We start from the raw sequence: 20,739 nt of genomic DNA, 5'->3' as shown, positions 1-20,739 counted from the left end.
TTAGGGTCATTCAATCCATCAGTTTCAGTTCAGTTCAGTCACTCAGTCGTGTCCGACTCTTTGCAACCCCATGAATTGCAGCACACCAGGCTTCCCTGTCCATCACCAACTCCAAAGGGCACAATTTCAACATGATTGGACTTGGGAAGGTGGGTATCAGCAACACTCCCGAGAAGAACTCGAGCAGATGTCTCACTATAGACACTGATGCAGTGGTGTGACTTTATCTCTAAGTTGGGGGAAGGGGGAACTGTGGTCACTCCCTTCACTCAATACACAAGCATCACCCCAGGGAGATTACTCCTAGTTCACAGAATCCTCCAGTGTACACTCAAGCATTTTCTATGGCCTATGCAAACCAACCCCTTGATAATGAATTACTCATACTCCATTTAAATTTTATTTAATATATTATACAACCTCTTCAAGAACAGCTACCTCCATGGCAGGACATGGAAGTCAGAGAAGTGATTCCGGCACAGGTAATGGGCTCCAAAAACATATCTCCATCTTGTCAGGTCACCTATTAAGTTCAACATTCAAGATTATTAAACAAACAGGCTTACTCTGTTATTATTAAAAGTGGATGGGCTAGAGAGATGCCACATCAGTATGGGCAGTGCAATGCCCTTAGGATAGCATCTCTGTTCTCAAACAAAACAGAAAGCGGTCATTTCCCCTCCTTGCTGTCTCCCCAAAACTCCCTGGACAGCCCATGACTAGGTTTTGGACAAACTTTCCAGAAGCCATAGTGGAAGGCTAAATATTTGACTTTTTATCTCAATGGTTCAGAATCCTCTCAACCTGAGGTGACTTTCCAAGAGACTTGCTGACAGCAACCATCTCAGCACATTGTTGGTAGCGTTCAACGGCATTTCAAATCTGCCATTTGCCTTGGCAGTTACAGCATATCTCTTTTACATACCAGCCATCTGTGCCCATGCACAGCTGCTCACACTAACCTAGGGGTCCTCAGGGCATTCTACAGTTCTGTACCCAGAAAGGATGAAGGATCCAGACACACTTGTCACAAATTCTGGCCAGCAGGTGTGAAGTCCATTACGAAGTCAGTCCTAGGTGAAACTTTTTCTACAAAGATCAGCAGATGGCATTCAGGTAATGATCAAGATTCAGACAGTCGTTTCTGAATTTCAGCCACTAGATTTTCCCGTTTAATGGCCACCTGAAACATAAGAGAACCCTCACGTGACAAACTAGAGAGTGATACTAGTTTCTTAGCCTCTGCTTTTCTGGATTCATTTAACTCTGCAACTGCTCCCACTACTTGGGCAACCAGTAGGGAGGAGTACGTGCTTCAACCTGACCTGGAGAATGTTTCCCCTCAAGACTAAAGTGATTCAAATACCTAATCTATGTCTGTTTTGTTGATTAATCTTGAAATACCCATGGAGATTTCACTTGTCTTTTTGCCCATCCAGCCAATCATCAGCTATAATGGTTGCCCAGGATGGAGCCTCATTCACCTCTATCACTATTAACCCTGGAGATACTTCCACAGCTAAAATATACATATTTCTCAAAGAATCTAAGAAAGGTAGAAACACTTGGTCCCTTCTATTTCTGGCTGGCCTGACTCACCTCCTCCCTGCTGGCCACTGAACGGAGCTTGATGACCCCTTCCTTCAGTTCTTGCTCACCAATAATGACCACCAGTGGAATTCCCATGTTCTCACAGTAGTGCAGTTGGGGTAGTAGTTTAGGGTTGTTCTTATACATCAGCTCTGCCTAAACAGGGTGAAGTTAAGAATAGGGGATTTAGAAGTTAAGTATACCACTGAAATCCCAGGAGCAAACATATCTAAAAATTAAGTAGCTAGCCTACTTGTACCCTAAGAAGATACTCCAGTGAATACTAGAAAGCTCTTGAGTTCCACCCTAGGTATAAGCTAGAAGTGGGCCTGGTGCATGAATTCTACATATACCTAGATGGTGTAGATATTAGCTCCTTTATACCTTGATCCCAGCATCCCAAAGCTCTGCAATTAGCTTCAACCGTTCTTGAAGAAAGTTCTTCTGTGGTGTGGCCACAAACACTTGGGTCTCTGTGGTCCGTATCTTCTCACCAAAAGTCTAGTAAAAGAGAGAGAGAAAGTAAACCAATAAAACTTTTGCACCAATATTTCAAAAAATCAAAAACAATCATCAAAAAACAGTCCAACTGCACCTCCAGAAACATGAGTTTTTAAGGTATGCAGCCCCACTCTAACCCCACCAAGGACCTACCTTTATCCTCTGCTCCACAATGGAGAAGATTCGCTCTACCCCAATGCTGAGCCCCACACATGGCACCTTGTGGCCTCTGGGGTCAAACATGCCCACCAGCCCATCATAGCGACCACCAGCAGCCACACTGCCCATATTCAGGGGCTCCTCCTCAGCATGCACTGGGGTCTGTAGCAGCACTGCTTCATAGATCACTCCTGTATAGTAGTCCAGGCCTCGAGCCAAGCTCAGGTCAAAGGAGACCTGCAGAGACAAAGTTACAGTCAATGTCACACAAGACTCAGGATCGTAAGAGCCCTAGACACAGCAAGAGGTCAACTCCCTACTCAGCTAACCTTTTCAGCAACTCCAAATAAAGTCAGGTATTCAAACAGCAGCTTCAGGTCTCCCAACCCCTCTAGGGCCTGCTTGTTCTGGGATAGTCTGGGATCCTGGAACATTTGCTCCACCAAGGATATCCCACCTGGGGAGACATGTGGGGAGAAATAAGGTCTCTGCTATACACCCAGATGTGTTTCATTCAAATTTAACCCTAATGTACTCCAACTAGTCCTCCTCATATTCTTTAAAAAAAAAAAAAAGAAACATCCTGATCACATCTGACCAGACTTCCCTCATCTACCTCCATCTTTGACATAACTGGTTATAGTAAGTAAAAAGGTTATTAAATTCAAACCAGGCTCTGGAACCTAGCACATTTATGGAAAGGAGCTGTTTCAGAGGTAGAAGTTATACACGGATGACCCTTACTCTGGTTCTATCACGTACCTCTAAAATAAAAACAGTGGTTCTTACCATGACATTGGACATAATCCCCAATTCGATCAGCCACTTCAAGAGCCAGGCCTTTCTTTACCACCATCTCATGTCTCACATCTTTCCAAGATATCTGCACAAACATCCAAACATTAGGCTAGCCCCAAGATCCCTCTTTCTCTAAATGGAAAAGGACATCTTGTTTCATTCATTAGGTATGTCACAAGTAGCTAACACTATACTCAGCACAGTTAGAGGCAGCTTAGGAAATCTAGCGATAATCTCCACTGCACAGCAAAATTCAGGTCTTGTTTCAGAATGTCTCCTTACTTTCCTCCCAGAAATAACTCACTTCTGGCCACAATCTCCTCGAAGGGTATAGGTTTGAAGGCAGGGTCTACTGAAGCATGTCTTCTTCATTACCTTATCTAGTTTGTCTACCGAGGAGCAAATGGCATGGAACTTGCTTTCAGGAACACCACAGACAGCAAATATCCCATCCAAAATCCGTCGGTCACTGACCTGTGAACTCAATGGAAGCAACCCAAATGCCTTGTCAATGACCTCTCCATCAAAACAATGGCAGTCCCAACTCTCCTGACTCAAAAGGGACAGAAGTTTCACAGAATGATTATATAGATATAGATATGAAATGCAACACCTGTACAAAGAAAATCCTAGAGCTATAGCCTCAATGGCTGGTGTCACCTATGTCTTGAGACAGTTGAGACGGCATTAGGCCAAATCCAGACTTCGCTTCTCAGTCCTCAGCTCTGGCCTCACCTTAATGAGAAAATCCCCCAGGTGCAATCCACTAAGGATTTCACACATGATCTTCAAACATTCTGCATCAGGGATCATAGGGTCAAATTGACCAGCAATGTCAAAATCCTGCAGCAAAAAAAAAGACAGAAAAAAATTACTGAGCAGCCAGTTCCCCAGTTGTGGCCCCCAGAACTATCAAACCATGCTGCCTCCATCAGGTCTCTTACACACTGGTAGAACTCCCGGTAGCGGCCTTGGACTATGGTTGGGCTCTCCCGCCGCCACACTTTTCCAACATGATAGCGTTTCATCTTCTTCACTTTATTCATGGCCAGATAACGAGCAAAAGGGACCTTACATAAATAGGTTAAGGAAGAACGATACTGCATACAAAGTTTAGGCCCAGTGGAAAGACATTAGGGAGGACTGGGGCTCTATCAATCAGATCTCACCCACCAGAATCAGAACAAGGACCTTCTTTGTCTCCTTTCTCACTATACCCATGGCTTAGCAATCAATATATGTTAAATAGTGTCAAACGAAGGAATCCCAGCTAGCAAGACTGTAAGTTCTGTAAAAAGCAGTGGAAACAGAGATAGAAATGACCCAAGAACTTCAAGTCTGGGCATTCCCTCCCACTCAGGTCAATTCTTGACTGTCTTAGAAGAGTCAAGCTTCAGAACCTGGATTTGTCCACAATTTCTAAGTCAATTTTTCTTCAAATGCTCAAGGACCACCTACATCCTAATTCCCAAGTACCTGTTTAAAATGCAGATTGCTAACTCCCACTCCAGCTACAGAATTAAGAACATCAGTGGCTAGAGGTCAAGAATTTGTATTTCGGCAAGCTTCCCCCAGGGATGCTGACATACTATTTTTTTTTTTTTTTGGCTGTGCTGCATGGCATGGGGGAATCTCAGTTCCCCAACCAGGGATCAAACCTGTACCCCCTGCATGAGTCTTACCACTGAACCACCAGGGAAGGTCACCTAACAAACTATAAACTTAAATGACAAGGCACTAGGACAGGCTGTGCTGGCAGAATTGCCTTCTGGAAGAAACTAGAAGTAAAGACTGCTGCCAACAAGACTATAGGATCCCAGAGCCACTCTTTTCTGGTTAGTCAGAGTTGCCCTCTGAGTTTGAAAGAGGGAAGCCTCCAGAACTCAGGATACAGTAAGGTCATAGCGCAATGACAACAGCTCTCCGCCCTGATCCTTCAGATCATAGATGAGTCCAGAGTCCTCTCCATACTTCTCAGTAAGTATTTCCTACAGAGGTCAAACAGAAAGTGCCATGGTTAAAAGGAAAACTCCAGAACATAGGCTAGAAGCCCTTTGGGAAATAAGGCAGGTGAAGAAATGGTGTTCCTGCACTTTTTTCTCCTCTTACCTTTAGTTCAAATGCCGGGGTATCCAACCCCTTTGCTCCATGACGTTTAAAGCAGCTAACAACCACATCAAGAATTTTCTCCCTCACCACCATCTGCTGGGGACTAAGATCTCTGGTACCCTAGAAATCAAAAGAAGCCGGAGTGAAAACAAAATCAAGTCCATTTAAGACAAAGAGTTAAACTATATCTACAATCTAAGGTATGGAGTTGAAATCACTTTGGGTTCAGATGACTATGAGCCCCACCCAGTACCTCCAGAATAGTAAAGACTTTTTTACAATTAGTTTAAAAAAATGTTAAAAGTAGGGAATTCCCTGGGGGTCCAGTGGTTAGGACTCTGTGTTTAGGATATGGGTTCAACCCCTAGTCAGGGAACTAAGATTCTGCATTGTAAGACACACAGTATGGCCAAAACAAATAAAAACATTAAAAGTGGTTGGGAAGGGAAGCAGAGGGCAGAACTCTAAGGCACTCTAATGGACAGGGTGCGGTACAGGGTATTACCTTTGGGGTCTTGATAGTAAAATTTGACTTCTCTTGATGAGGTTTCAGTTGGGATGCAAACAGTGCCTCTGCAACCTGGCAGGAAAAATGTGAGATACAGTTTCTCTCATACTGGCCAAAGGAACTTCCCTGGTGGTCCAGCAGCTAAGGCTCCACACTCCCAATGCAAGGGGGGCTGGGTTTGATCCCTGGTCCCCTCGATCCCACATGCTGCAAATGGCAGTTCCCATGCCACAACTAAAAGATCTTGCATGCTGCAACTAAGACTTAGCTCAACCAAATACTGGCCAGGACTGTGGTATCTCTGGCCCTGTGCACCACCAACCTGCAAATACTTTTGGTCCTGAGCAATACGAACTCTTAACACTACGCTATCTATCCTAATCTCAGCACACTTCCAAAAACCCAGCTATATATGTGATACACAGAAGATCAGGTGTTTACTATATAAGCTTCCTCACCATATCTGGAGTTTTCAAACATACGGAAAAGTTTAACCACCCAAAAACAATGAAGGCACAAAGAAACCCAAGACTACCACCACTGACCATCTAGAAGTAGGGACTAGTATGATCTCCAGTTCTCAGTCTCCACTCAAAGAGCAAAAAATAAAAATTGTTAATAAGATAGTAATGGTCATTAGGCTTAGAGATAGGAAAAAAATAACTTGAAGACAGAAGAGAACCAGCCCAAGAACAGCCCATTCTTTTTCTTCCAAGAACAGAGAACAATGCCTGTGGAACAAACAGGAAAGGATTAAAAAAAAAAAAAAAAGATTAATAGAATGCTGTGTCTGCAAATAACAAAAGATATGCACCCTGTTGGACATAACACAAAGCATCTACTAGGAAGTCAACAGTGTCTTTCCCAAGGTAAAACAGAATCTGTGATTTTACTACCAGCAGACTATACACCCTTCCAGAAATATAGAGGGTGTAGTTCATACTTTGGCTGATTCTATCCTCCAAGGCAGGGCAGTGAAGCCCACAGCCCCTCCTAAGAATCCATAATCTTTGAAAACTACAAACTGGGATGAGGGAGATTCATTTTGAGGTAAATTCTAACGTGAACTCATTTTACTTATAGTCGTAAGTGGTTATGTTCACATTCTTTGCTTAAAAAAATTTTTTTATGTGTTTGAGCCCAAAAGGTTCAGATAAGGGATTGTGGACCTGTACTTAAATGCTCCCTTACTACGTAGCCACACGTAAGTCATTTAACCTTGCAGCCTCCGCTTCCTCAACTATAAAATGGAAATATAACCCCAACCTCTCAAGATTGCTTTGATGATTAAATAATAAAGCATCCTAAAAGGCCTTAACTCTGTGTCGGTACATCGAGGGCACTCACTAAATACCGACTGTAATACGGCGGGAGTACAGGCTGAGAGTCCATGCTTTCAGATCTGGAGATCCTGCCCCGACAGACCAGAGCTATCTCAGTCTGGCTCACCTGACTGTGAGAACGGACTGCCCTGATGCACAGAGCACCGGGCGGCGGCCGGAGCAGGCCAAGCAACACAGTCCAGGCTCTCCCAGGTAGGAGTCCAAGCTGGGGCATCTTGCGGCAGGAAGCAGGACTTCCGGAACAAGAGGCAAAGGACCTAAGAATGAGGCAGACAGGACCCCAGAAAGGGTTACAGGACGCTGTGGAGGCGAAACCGAGCACCAAAGATGAGATAAGTGGGTCTACAACTTCTCAAACCTAGCACACTAACTCCACTCCTCTCCGGCTCCCGCCCGGCCTCCGCACTTCCGGTAGGAGTCGGAAGTAATTTTTTATTGGGCGGTGGCTCTCTAGGCGTATGGGCCAACTACTCGATATCCGGAAGTCCTCCGAGTCGAGGCTGTGGCCACCGCAGCCTATCTAGCCAGCAGTCAGTTGCAGTCAGCAGCAAGTATGGCTGATCGTGCGGCGCTGGAGGATCTGGTGCGAGTTCAGGGAGAGCGTGTGCGGGGCCTTAAGCAGCAGAAGGCCAGCGCGGAGCAGGTGCGACCCAGGCGGCGGAAGAGAGGACAAAATGAGGCCAGCGAGGACAGAGCGGGGGTGGTCTGCATAGAGGATAGGGATCTGGAAGAAGGGACTCGACTGGTAAATAGCAGGACGGGCTGAGTGGGGAGGTAGTTGGGGTAGGATTTGGGAGAAGCAAAGCTAGGAGAAAGATATGCCCCACATCCTGATGAGGGAGGGATACTGAATGAATAGCGGGAGCGGGAGGGAGTGGCAGATGTGGTAGTCCAGCGCCTACTTTCCCTCCACAGATCGAGGAGGAGGTGGCAAAACTACTGAAACTGAAGGCACAGCTGGGCCCTGATGAAGGAAAACCGAAGTTTGTGCTCAAAACCCCCAAGGTAAATATTATGCCTTTAGGGAGCCTCCTAGAGGGTCCCTAATTCCACTCACAAGGACGCATATGCCTGCCCCCCTGAACCAGATCACTGAGGAGGATCTGAAATGTTGCAGAGGATACAGCAAGTTGCTCTTGGCGCCAGGCTGAACTGGACTCTATCTGAGTCATTCTGGGATGACAAAGTGATGAAAGAAACTAGGCCAGCTGGTTGCTTAGGGGAGTCTACTCCTCTTTTCATTCAGTAAATATTTACTGAGTGCTTACTGTGTTCCTAGCAGTGTACAAAGCAGTGAGTTTACCATGGTGAACAATATAGCCTGCCCTCAGAGAGCTTGGGCTCCCCTGGTGGATCAGTGATAAAAGAATTTATCTGCAATGCAAGAGACACGGGTTCCATCCCTGGGTGGGGAAGATACCCTGGAGAAGGAAATGGGAACCCACTCCAGTATTTTTGCATTGGAAATCCCATGGACAGAGGAACCTGGTGGGCTACAGTCCATGGGTTCGCAAGAGCTGCACACGACTTAGCGACTAAACACACACACACACACACACACACACACACAGAGCTTACATCCTACAGTGGAAATAGACTTGGGAAGAAAAATAATCCCACACGTGGATATGTAATACAAGTTGTGTTAAGTTATGTAAAGAAATAGAAAGGATTCTCTGAGAAAAATAAGGGAGAACTGCAGAGTCTGAGGAAGTAATAGACTAGTTGATCTGTAGATGAGTGGGAGACAGCCAGGTGAAGAATGTGAGGAAGATAGGTCCAGGCAGGGTAGGGAAATCCTGAAGCAAGAAAGACTCTTGGTACTATCCAAGAACTAGAAAAAGACTTTATGTCTGGAATCAAATAGAGAAGGACAGTGGAGTGGAATGAAGTTGCTAACTCAGCCTCCATGATTTCAGTTCAGGTGACACTTTCTGTGAGTTCTATAAACCAGACTACTTACCCATCATCTAGGTACCTTGGCACTTCATAAATATTCTGTTATTGCATTTATTGCTGACCTTTCATTATTCACATGGTTGATTTAACCTGAGAGGCTGAAACTAGGTGCCTGGGACTAAATAGGTATTCAGTGAATGTATATGAAATTTACTTCCGCAGTAGGAGATGATTTGTCTTCCTTATATTGAGATGTCACCTTTTAAGAGTAATTCTTTGGGCTCCTAAAATCATTGAGCTATTATTTTCTACATGTAACTCATTTCAGACATTAAAAAGACAGTGTAAAAACCCAAGGCAGTAACCATCAATAGCTATTCAAACTATTGGGTGAAAAGATTAATGGGGATTTATTGATAGATCAGGCTGGCCTCACCTAAACCCTATGATCAATCTTAGCATTGCTAAAAGTAGGACAACCAGATATTATATTCCACCAGATGTGATGCAATAAGAAGTACACAGCACCACCTATGAAGTGTTCTTGCCAAGAACAACTGAACCTGAATCTAATCAGTCTTCAGATCTAACCACCAGTTTACTAGAAATATGGGAAATGGAGGAACACAGGTTAAATGACCACATTGAGTTTACTGTTAACCAAATCTAGAATAAGAAAAATTCTTTCAGAAAAATGACTCAATTTCCTCAACAAGAAAGGACAATTTAAAAAAAAGAAAATTGTTGCAGATTAAATAGACATGAGACACATCAACCCAGTACAAGGCATGAAGTTATTTAGAATCTGATTCAAACAAGCCAAGCATAAAAAGATATGACTGCAACAATTGGGAGTAATAAACATGGTTTGGGCACTATCTAAAGGGTTGCTGTTAGGTGGGCTGATCTTAAGTTGTGTTGGTTGTAAGAAAGGTATTACACTGCTTTGTTTTTTAATCTTTGTATGTTAGAAAATCATACTGAAATATTTGTAGATGAAAGTACATCTAGGATTTTTAATTTAAAATACTGCAGGAAAAAATGATGGGGCTTAGTCAAAAAATACAGATGTTGATAGTTGTTTAAGCGGGATAGTAGATACCTGGTGGTTCAGTGTACTATTCTCTATAATGTGTGTTTGAAAATTTCCATAATATAATGTTAAAAGAAAAGGTGAATATAGTGAAGAGTTAATATCTACTCTAGTTTGTTGAAATACATTTCTTGACGTGTGATTCTTAGTTAACAAAAAACTCAATATTACAGGGAAAGGACTCTTTCAAGGGGCCTTCCTGGTCAAAATTATTTTCATAATGTTACATGCCCTCATTTCATTTGCAATGAAGGTGCAAAAGCACTGGTGTGTAGAACTGCTGGTGTCTTAGCACAAATCAAGATGCTGGCATGGAGCTGTACTAATAGCCACTTTATGTTCTTTACTTTCAGAAACTCACAGGGGAAAAAAATTCAGTTTTACTTAAGAATGTCCTTGATAAAACAGTAAAAATTATTAATTTTATTGATTATTGACCCTTGAGTACACTTTTTTAATATTCTACATGATGTAATGGGAAGCACGCATAAAGCACTTCTGCTGCATCCCAAAATAGAAAAAATACTTGGTGCCATGTATGAATTATAAGCTGAACTAGCTGCTTTCTTCATGGAAAACCTTTTGTATTTGAAAGAAAAACTGAAAGATAAAACTATTGTGTTAAAGATCTGGATATCTGGCAGATCTTTTAACAAAAATGAATAAAGTAAACCTTGACACCTCAAGGGAAACATTCAACAGTATGTGTTGCCAGTAAAATAAAATTCAGGTGTTCAAGAGAAAGTTAGAACTTGTTATTTTCCACCATGAGCCTGACAGCTTCTCAACACTTAAAACTTTTTTGATGAGATCTATGGTGACATGAGGAGAAGGCAATGGCACCCCACTCCAGTACTCTTGCCTGGAAAATCCCATGGACAGAGGAGCCTTAGAAGGCTGCAGTCCATGGGGTTGCGAAGAGTTGGACACAACTGAGCGACTTTACTTTCACTTTTCACTTTCATGCATTGGAGAAGGAAATGGCAACCCACTCCAGTGTTCTTGCCTTGAGAATCCCAGGGACGGGGGAGCCTGGTGGGCTGCCATCTATGGGGTCACACAGAGTCGGACACGACTGAAGCGACTTAGCAGCAGTAGCAGCATGGTGACATGAACAAATAAGGTTTTCTGATATTGTATAATGAAGCATATCAACATTTGGAATATCTATATAACTGTTATCAAAAAACCAATATTTTCTAAATGACCAATGCATGATGTTATAAAATCATGCCTGGGTAAAACAGCCATTCCAAGTACAAGATAGAGTAACAGATCCTTTTAAATTGTAGTAAAATATAGATAACATAAAATTTGCCATTTCAGCCATTTTTAGGTGTACAGTTCAGTGGCATTAAGTACATTGATATTGTTGTGTGACTATCACCACTGTTCATCCTCCAGAACTTTTTTTACCATACCAAACTAAAATTCTTTACCCATTAAATGGGGTAGTGATACCCCATTCTACCATCCCTTGGTAAGTAGTGTTCTACTTTCTGTCTATGAATTCTGTGTTCCTTATAATGGATTTTAATGTGACAGTGTAAAAAGTTCATCGATGTAGTTTTAGATTCCACATTGTAACCAATCCTTAAGAAGTTTCCCTAATCAGATTTTGGTGTAGTTTAAGAATATCTAAGTGAAAGTGGAGAGTGAAAAAGTTGGCTTAAAGCTCAACATTCAGAAAACAAAGATCATGGCATCCGGTCCCATCATTTCATGGGAAACAGATGTGGAAACAGTGTCAGACTTTATTTTTGGGGGCTCCAAAATCACTGCAGATGGTGACTGCAGCCATGAAATTAAAAGACACTTACTCCTTGGAAGGAAAGTTATGACCAACCTAGATAGCATATTGAAAAGCAAAGACATTACTTTGCCAACAAAGGTCCATCTAGTCAAGGCTATGGTTTTTCTAGTGGTCATGTATGGATGTGAGAGTTGGACTGTGAAGAAGGCTGAGCGCTGAAGAATTGATGCTTTTGAACTGTGGTGTTGGAGAAGACTCTTGAGAGTCCCTTGGACTGCAAGGAGATCCAACCAGTCCATTCTGAAGGAGATCAGCCCTGGGATTACTTTGGAGGGAATGATGCTGAAGCTGAAACTCCAGTACTTTGGCCACCTCATGAGAAGAGTTAGCTCATTGGAAAAGACTCTGATGCTGGGAGGGATTGGGGGCAGGAGAAGAAGGGGTCGACAGAGGATGAGATGGCTGGATGGCATCACTGGCTCGATGGACGTGAGTCTGAGTGAACTCCGGGAGTTGGTGATGGACAGGGAGGCCTGGTGTGCTGCGATTCATGGGGTTGCAAAGAGTCGGACACGACTGAGCAACTGAACTGAACTGAACTGAAAGAACTAAAGTTAGCTGAAAAGTTTATTCAGATATTCCTCCTTCTATAATTATACATCTCTTTAAGGCTAGATTTTCTTTATATACTCAACCAGAACAACATATCACTACAGAATTGAATGCAAAAAGCATATATGAGAATAAAGCTGACTTCTGTTAATCCAGACATTAAAGCTTTGCAAAAATGTAAATCATTGCCACTCGTCTCACCAAATCTTTTTGTTTTGGAAAGTAGTTATGTTTTCCTAAAATGTTATTTATGTTAACATGTAATGGATTTTCTTTTTTGTTAAGTGAATTACTATTTTTAAATGTTTGCAGTTTTAATTTCAAACATGATAAATATTGATAGGAATAATCAACTTTGGAGTCCTGAGTAAATAGTAGGAATATAAAGCGGTCCTACTTTTGAGTAGCATATAAAAGCCCAAACTAGAAGTTCTGACCTGAAAGAACAGAGTTCTAGTACTGGCTGCCATGAACCTGCTGAGTGGCCTTAAATAATGATTTAACGTCTCAACATGTTCTAATTCATTTAGTCAGTCCATGTCATAGGGCTATCAGAAACAAATTAAAGGTAAATAGTATTCACTAGGATTTTTTTTTTTTTTTTTTTTTACATCGCTCAGTTGTGTCTGACTCTTTGCGACCCCGTGGACTGTAGCCCACCAGGCTCCTCTGTCCATGGGATTTTCCAGGCAAGAGTATTGGAGTGGGTTGCCATTTCCTTCTCCATAGGATTTTTTTTTAAGGTATGCTGGGAGAGAATATTACTCGTAAAATTTGGAATTCAATGAGTTAAGCCAGTTTGAGTTGCTTATATTGCCTGTCATCAGGTAGATGTTTTCTGTTAGGCAGGGAAATGTTTTGTTATCCCAGAAAATGAGTTTAGGAAAATTAGAGAACAGAGTTCCAAGAATTCTGGCAGATAGAACCAAAGTAAAAGATGGGTCAAAATTTAGAAAGGTGAGAGCTAATGGGTGTGGTAGTTAATAGGGAATTGTTTGCACCTGTTTTACAACTCCCTGACCTGTAGGGAAATCTAAGTTTGGGACAGAGTTTTCATTCATCATCATTGAAGTCATACTTGTATATTTCTAGACTGTATTGTTCTTTATTTTTAAACTGCATCCTTGGTTCTCTGGCTGATTTTGACTCCAAGGGCACAAGAGATTATAGTCCCCGGCAGATGGCAGTTCGAGAGAAGGTGTTTGATGTAATCATCAGCTGCTTCAAGCGCCATGGTGCAGAAGTGATTGATACACCTGTATTTGAACTAAAGGTGAGAGACAGATGAGGAGAAATTATGTAGTGGAAGAATGGGAATACCAACAACAAAGAGGGTGGCAGGGGAGTGAGGCCCAAAGGCCTCTCTCTTATTGCAGACAAAGCTTGGTATTTTCTCCATGAGAAGGGGAATGGGACTGGCATAGAGGGAGAGGGCCTGCTTTTTATTTACCTTGGTTGCAGCCAGCAGCTTCCAAAAGAGAGCCCTTCTCAGCAGTGGAAGCTGTTATGGCTCCAGACTACCCTGAATTCTGTGTCACCTGTACCCAAGATGTTTCCTAGATACAAGCAGATCAAACGTATAAAGGATAAATATGCAACCAAGTCTCCTATTGATGGATCTTGAGGTGGTTTCTAGTCTATTAAAGAGCAGTTCTTTGCATCACTCCCTGCTTAAAACCCACTGGCTCCCAGTGCATTTATAATAAAATCTAAGCTCTTTACTCGGGCTTACAAGGCCCTACATGATGTGGCAACTGCCCACCTTTCTCTTCTCATCTCATGCTATTCTTCCCCTTGTCCACTTTGCTACCATGGTCTTTTTTTCTGTTCCTGGAACATACTAAATGTGCATATCATAGGGCCTTTGTTCTTGCTCTTCCCTCTTCCTGAGCTCCCTTTTTCCCCTAGCTCTTTGCATGACTTTAATTTCAGGCTAAATTAGACATGACAGATTTTCATTTCATATCTTAATTAAAAAGCCATTCCTCAAATAATCCTCTCCAATGCCTTTTCTAAAGCAACCCTTATCTAGCATATCAACCTATTTTATTTCCATTAAAGCAGCTATCACTATCAGAAATTATCTGTTAATTTGTTTCCTTGCATTAATGTACTGCCTGTCTCTTGTCATTACTTCAGAAGATCCAAGAGGGCATGGACTGCCTTTGTTCATGGATGGAGACACAGGGCTTAGAACAATGTCTGGTGCTAGTGGGCATTTATCTACAGGACAAATTCACAGAGATAGAATTTCTGCATCAAATGGTTGTACTCATTTCTATTTCTACCTAGATTAGTTTTGCAAGTGCTGCCATAACAAAATACCATAGACTAGGTGGCTTAAACAACAGAAATGTATTGCCAGGAAGCTGGAAGTCCAAGATAAGCTGTTGGCTCCTTCTAAGGGTCATGAGGGAAGGATCTGTTCCTGGTCTCTCTCCTTGGCTTTTAGACGGTGTCTTTTCCTTGTGTCTTCACATCATCTTCCCTCCTCTGTGTCCAGATTTCCTTTTTATAAGGAGATGAGTTTTACTGGATTAGGATTCACCCTAATGACCTCATTTTAGCTTAGTTATTTCTTTAAAGACCCTGTCCCCCAATAGAGCCCTAATCTGAGGTGACTGGGGGTTCAATATATGAATTTTAGAGGAAATGTAAGTTGAAATCAGTCATCGTTATAATGGGTTTTGTTTTTAAAACTTCCTTTTAAATTTTTAAATTTATCTTTGTGATCACATTTCTTTTTCTCCAGGAAACACTCACTGGAAAGTATGGAGAAGACTCTAAGCTTATCTATGACTTGAAGGACCAGGGTGGGGAGCTGCTCTCTCTTCGATATGACCTCACTGTATCTTTTTAAACTTTGGATGGATTGGCCCTCACTGGGCTGGGGCTTTTTCCAGCCTCAGGTTTGAGGGCAGCTAGACATAGTTGGGATCAAATATAATCTTGCAGCCAGGGAAATTCTTTCTCTAAAGCAGGAACTGGACTTTGGCTAAACAGAGCATAGCTAGCCTTAGAAGACTTCTGAAATCCTGAGTGAGATCTCAGCTTTATGTCAGGGTCCAGTTCTGACTCTGGCAGCAATCCCCTGGCTTCAGAATACATCTCCCTTGTCCTGTCTAATGGATGGTGTTCTCCTTAATTGACCAAAAGCCTATTTCCTTTATCTCCAAGCTATGTCAGAGAATCATCTGCTTAGACATCGCTGAATAGGGCCTCCTTTCTGCTCCCCGGTCAATCCGCCCACCCCTCTGCTGTGCTTACCACGGCCCCAAAAGAAAAGAGCCTTAATATTTTTTGAGACTTCAGCTGCCCCTGTGGTAACAGAGTTGATTCTTGCTGATGTTCAGAAATGCTGTTAATCTTACAAGTGGTAGTTTTAAGGGTGGGTTTAGACCCCAGCTTGGTGAGAATCATCAACTTCCAGACTGTGATAAGTGGGCCATTCTTCTTAACTTTGTCATTAGGTTCCTTTTGCTCGATACTTGGCAATGAATAAACTGACCAACATTAAACGCTACCACATAGCAAAAGTATATCGGCGGGATAACCCAGCCATGACCCGAGGCCGATATCGGGAATTCTACCAATGTGTGAGTATGGGGGCAGGCTGGGTAAGGCAGCAGTCCCTCAGGCTAGTAGAACCTATTGAGTACTCATGGTGTCCTAAACAAACTAGATGCCCCAGATAATGCTAACCCTAAGATTTATTTAGTATTTTCACATACAATACAGGGGTTATTCTCCTCATTTTACATATGAGTAAACTTGAGGCTCAGGAAGATGAAGAGACTATAGGGATAAGAAAGGCAAAGTTAGGACCAGAAGTCTTGGTCCAGTGCTCTTTATATTAAACCACAGTGATAGGATGACAGCAAAGGATGAGGAAATTGGATTTGAGGTACTGTCATCCAGACTGGTGGCAGAGCTTCTAAATGAAGAGAGAAAATGACTGAGGCCAGGTAACTCCCCCGACAACAGTGGAAGGAAATAAGGACAAATATTGAAAGGAATAGCCCAGTAGATGGGAAGAAAACCAGGCCTGGTAAAGAGACCCAGGAAGGCTGGGGTTTTCCTCTGGGCTGACAGTCAGACAGAAAATGAAGAACGTGGCCTGCACGTGAATGCAGTAAGGCCTCCTTCACGGAAAGTAGAGCTCCCAGGAGCCCTCCCTCAAGGCCCTTGAGGACCCCTAACTACGCCTCTCCCCACAGGATTTTGACATTGCTGGGCAGTTTGACCCCATGCTTCCTGATGCAGAGTGCCTGAAGATCATGTGTGAGATCCTGAGTTCACTCCAGATTGGCGACTTCCTGGTCAAGGTCAGAGCTGAGTGGAGCTGCGGGGGGGCAAAGCTGGGCCTGGCCTCTCCCAGGGGAAGGTCCTGGTTCAGAGGCAACAGGAGCGTAAGCATCCAGCACTGTAAAGGGCCATGTCAAGAGATTCCTTATGTGCCTTGAATCACTGTAGGTGAATGATCGGCGCATCTTAGATGGGATGTTTGCCGTCTGTGGTGTTCCAGATAGCAAGTTCCGCACCATCTGCTCCTCAGTGGACAAGCTGGACAAGGTAACCACCAAACACTTGACTGTTCTTTTCCCAGGTCCAACCTTGCCCTGAGATATGGAAAAGATTAGGAGAGAGAGGGCCCTGCCTCTATGCCCACAGAGGAAGAGTAGCTCCAGGATATACGTTGACAGGCAGCTTCTGCTCAAGACACCCCCTGAAGAGGGCTTATACTTGCTCTGCCCTGGGGAAGCTGTCCAGGGTTCCCTGACCCGTATGTGTCTGCCCAGGTGTCCTGGGAGGAAGTAAAGAATGAGATGGTAGGAGAGAAGGGCCTGGCACCTGAGGTGGCTGACCGCATTGGGGACTACGTCCAGCAACACGGTGAGAAACAAAGCCTGCCTCCCGAGCAGCCATCCCACTGCCCTCACGCTAAAGCCGAAATTCCTTTTTGTATGTGTACGTGCATAGGAGAAAGAGAGAGAGAGGAGTGTGTGAGTGTGTATGCATACATGTATCTTTTTCTTCTTGTCAGTCTGGTTCACAGATCTGTCTCCCCAGGTGGAGTATCCCTAGTGGAACAGCTGCTCCAGGATCCTAAACTGTCCCAGAACAAGCAGGCCCTCGAGGGCCTGGGAGACCTGAAGCTGCTATTTGAGTATCTGACCTTGTTTGGCATTGCTGACAAGGTGAGTCAGGTTGGGATGGAAGCCTCAGCTGAGCTCTGGGGCTGAAGGCCGGCCCTTGAGCCTCGTCTGATATTGACCATATTCTTCTCCCCCAGATCTCCTTCGACCTGAGCCTTGCTCGAGGACTGGACTACTATACCGGCGTGATCTATGAGGCAGTGCTGCTACAGCCCCCAGCCCGAGTAGGGGAAGAACCCCTGGGTGTGGGCAGCGTGGCTGCTGGAGGGCGCTATGATGGGCTGGTGGGCATGTTTGATCCCAAAGGGCGCAAGGTGCCCTGTGTGGGGCTCAGCATTGGAGTAGAGCGGATCTTTTCCATCGTGGAGCAGAGGCTGGAGGTAGGGCTTGGGGCTGGGTGGAGGAAATTCTGGGTAGTTGGTGGCACCTGAGCTATCTTCTTTGATCTCTAAGGAGGAAGTAGTACTGCACTGGTCAAGAAGCATCTTTGCAAAGAAAGGGAGAAGACAGTTGCTGTCCTTTAGACTCTCACCCTAATATAGGCCAGCTTGATGGATCTTTAATCATTCTTTCTTCACAAAATCCTTTGCTCTGGGTCCCTACTTTGCTCAGAGCTGTCAGAAATCCAGGCCAATATATCTAAAGACCTGGATCTTTCTCATAATACAGAACACTTAATATTTTACTCCTCTGTGCTTGGGCACTGTGCTTCATGCTTTTCATGCACTGTCTAAAAAACTTCTTAAACAGCCTTCTGAGGGTAGTAGTAGTAGTTCAGTCGCGAAGTCATGTCTGACTCTTGTGACCCTATGGACTGTGGCCTCCCAGGCTCCTCTGGCCATGGGATTCTCCAGGCAAGAATACTGGAGTGGGTTGCCATTTCCGTCTCCAGGAGATCTTCCCAACCCAGGAATCAAACCCAGGTCTCCTGCATTGCAGGCAGATTCTTTACCAACAGCTATGAGGGAAGCCCAAGAAGGTAGCTACTTTTATTATTGACATTTTTCAGACAAGGAAACTGAAGATTATAGATAAAATAATTTGCCAAAGGTTTAAGTGGCACAGTCAGAATTTGAATGCAGGCAGTCTAACTCCAGTCTTGCTCCCAGTCACTCTGATACTATCTCTAAGTGGAAAGCATGTATCTGAGGCTCTGGGATCCTTGAGATGGCTATCTTGACTCTCCAGCACCTACAGTAATGTGAGGAAAGCCCTTCGTGGCCTCAGGCCCACTTCTGTTGCTACTGTTCTTGGGTAACCTTCCCACTGCTCCCATCCTTTTCTTGAGGTCACTGTTTTCCAATTGAAGTTCCAACGGGCAGCTTATATTGTAAGAACAATAGAAATAGTTCTCCATAAAAAGTAACAGGCAGCAGCAGCATTCTTTCTCCCCTCCATCCACACCCCTCCTATGGCTTTAGAGTAAGAGACAGTCTCTTGACTGTCAGTACTAGAACTGCTAGGGGTGATTGGATTGCCTGTGTGAATGCAGAATATCACTTCCTTATGATGGATCCACAAGATAGTAGATGGAGATAAGCTTGTTCATAAACTGTACATAAGCTACCTTTGTGTGTGCTCAGTCACTCAGTTGTGTCCAACTCTTTGCGATCCCATGGACTGTAGCCCACCAGACTCCACAGTCCATGGAATTTTCCAGGCAAGAATACTGGAGTGGGTTGCCATTTCCTTTAAAAGCTACCTTTACCCTCCATTATTTATTCTGGGAAGTCATGCATAAGCCACTCAGTTCATTTCTTATTCTTCTAAGAGCTAATTTTTGCCCAATTGCTAGATGAGAAAAGACTAGCCTGCCCTGATGGAGTTGGGGCCTGCTCTCAGAATGACTGACAAGAGCCTGCTCTGTTTGCTCACTGAAGGTGTTGTAAAGGTTAGCTCAGCTCTTTCTTAACTCTTTTCTAGGCCTTGGAGGAGAAGGTACGGACCACAGAGACACAGGTGCTTGTGGCATCTGCACAGAAGAAGCTGCTGGAAGAGAGACTGAAGCTCATCTCAGAGTTATGGGATGCTGGGATCAAGGTAGAGGAGGCAAGCCCCCCGGTGGCAGCACATTTGGGAATGCTGAACACACACGAAATAAAAGCTTATCCATAATGGCCCTGCCATTCCTATGATTTCTTGGGGTGAAGATCAGAGTGAGGGGCCCCAAGAAGGTTGTCCCTGAGGATTGCAGAAGTCAGCTTTTTTTCTTCCCTGGTCCCCTGCAGGCAGAACTGCTCTACAAAAAGAACCCCAAGTTACTGAATCAGCTGCAGTACTGTGAGGAGACAGGCATCCCACTGGTGGCCATCATTGGTGAGCAAGAGCTCAAGGATGGGGTCATCAAGCTGCGCTCAGTGGCCAGCAGGGAAGAGGTAAGTAGGTGGGCAGGAAGGGGGAGGGACACGGAATGAATGCCATTTCTCGATGCGGCGGCCCATTCAAGACCTAAGCAAAAGCCTGGCATTCATAGTAGCCCCCTAAAGGACTGAGGGGGTAGCATGATACTATGCTTATGGTCTCCATCCCCACATACCCTGTGTCTCTCTGGCTTCCCTAGGAAGCACTGTCTCCCCTGACGTGTTTGATTGGGTTCCTGCTCCCAGCGGAGCCAGGCCTGATGACTAGAAGAAGACATGGGCGCTCAGCAGTGGAACACAAGATGCTCATACCACCTTGTCCTTCCTTCCTGGCCAGGTGGACGTCCGAAGAGAAGACCTTGTGGAGGAAATCAAAAGGAGAACAAGCCAGCCGCTTTGCATCTGCTGAGTTGAGCAAACTATCAGAAGAAAGTGGGACTCACACTATTTAAGGCTAAGATAAGACTCTGCATACCTACTTCAACAGCTTTGCACATTTCTGTCCCAACAGGAAGACCTGAAAAGTGGTCAGAACAGAGACTTATTTTTATTATGATTATTTTATTTGTAATCACAGACAAAAATGGTCAGGTACTATACCATTTATCCATATGGCTCTGAGGGCTTAGTAGTCCTGCCTGTGTCCCTGGGCTACAGGGACCTGGCGCAAGATGGTCTCTTCTGCAGAGCCCTACAACCAGGTAGAGGGAACGCTCCCCACAACCAGCCTTGGAAGGTCCAATAAAATGCCTCAACCACTGGAGCCTGTCTGTGTCACTGCCTGCCGCCTAGCCCTGCCTTCCTGGTCAGAGTCTGGGTCTCCCACTGCGACCACTTCAGCGGTAGAAAATGGGGAGA

At 44.1% G+C, this 20,739-nt stretch overlaps 2 protein-coding genes across 7 annotated transcripts; one reads left to right on the top strand and one right to left on the bottom strand.

The window, feature by feature from the left end:
* Positions 1-377: 377 nt before the first annotated feature.
* HARS2 (histidyl-tRNA synthetase 2, mitochondrial) lies at positions 378-7,424 on the bottom strand. 4 transcript variants are annotated; one of them, XM_061423706.1, is made up of 14 exons: positions 7,367-7,424; positions 7,115-7,265; positions 5,663-5,737; positions 5,158-5,277; positions 4,941-5,036; positions 3,993-4,118; positions 3,784-3,891; positions 3,424-3,522; positions 3,040-3,133; positions 2,580-2,707; positions 2,245-2,487; positions 1,975-2,091; positions 1,600-1,746; positions 378-1,183 (listed from the first exon to the last, which is right to left on the bottom strand). In XM_061423706.1, exons 2-14 carry the CDS (start codon positions 7,220-7,222, stop codon positions 1,124-1,126), a joined length of 1,521 nt encoding a protein of 506 aa, XP_061279690.1. In that variant the 5' UTR covers positions 7,223-7,265; positions 7,367-7,424; the 3' UTR covers positions 378-1,123. The 4 variants fall into 4 exon arrangements, with proteins under 4 accessions (XP_061279690.1, XP_061279689.1, XP_061279692.1 ...); XM_061423705.1 differs by having other exon boundaries at positions 7,115-7,410; XM_061423708.1 differs by lacking the exons at positions 7,115-7,265; positions 7,367-7,424 and adding an exon at positions 7,024-7,099.
* Positions 7,425-7,479: 55 nt separating this feature from the next.
* On the top strand, positions 7,480-20,644 carry HARS1 (histidyl-tRNA synthetase 1). 3 transcript variants are annotated; one of them, XM_061423701.1, is made up of 13 exons: positions 7,480-7,651; positions 7,924-8,013; positions 13,519-13,638; positions 15,118-15,213; positions 15,836-15,961; positions 16,583-16,690; positions 16,839-16,937; positions 17,165-17,258; positions 17,436-17,563; positions 17,659-17,901; positions 19,445-19,561; positions 19,750-19,896; positions 20,082-20,644. In XM_061423701.1, exons 1-13 carry the CDS (start codon positions 7,562-7,564, stop codon positions 20,331-20,333), a joined length of 1,710 nt encoding a protein of 569 aa, XP_061279685.1. In that variant the 5' UTR covers positions 7,480-7,561; the 3' UTR covers positions 20,334-20,644. The 3 variants fall into 3 exon arrangements, with proteins under 3 accessions (XP_061279685.1, XP_061279686.1, XP_061279687.1); XM_061423702.1 differs by having other exon boundaries at positions 7,480-7,753; positions 20,219-20,644; XM_061423703.1 differs by having other exon boundaries at positions 7,482-7,651; positions 20,219-20,644.
* Positions 20,645-20,739: the final 95 nt, after the last annotated feature.

Source organism: Bos javanicus, chromosome 7 (assembly GCF_032452875.1).
Source record: "Bos javanicus breed banteng chromosome 7, ARS-OSU_banteng_1.0, whole genome shotgun sequence".
Lineage (NCBI taxonomy): Eukaryota > Metazoa > Chordata > Mammalia > Artiodactyla > Bovidae > Bos > Bos javanicus.
Note: the sequence above shows the minus strand (reverse complement) of the source record. Positions and strands in the feature narration are given on the sequence as shown.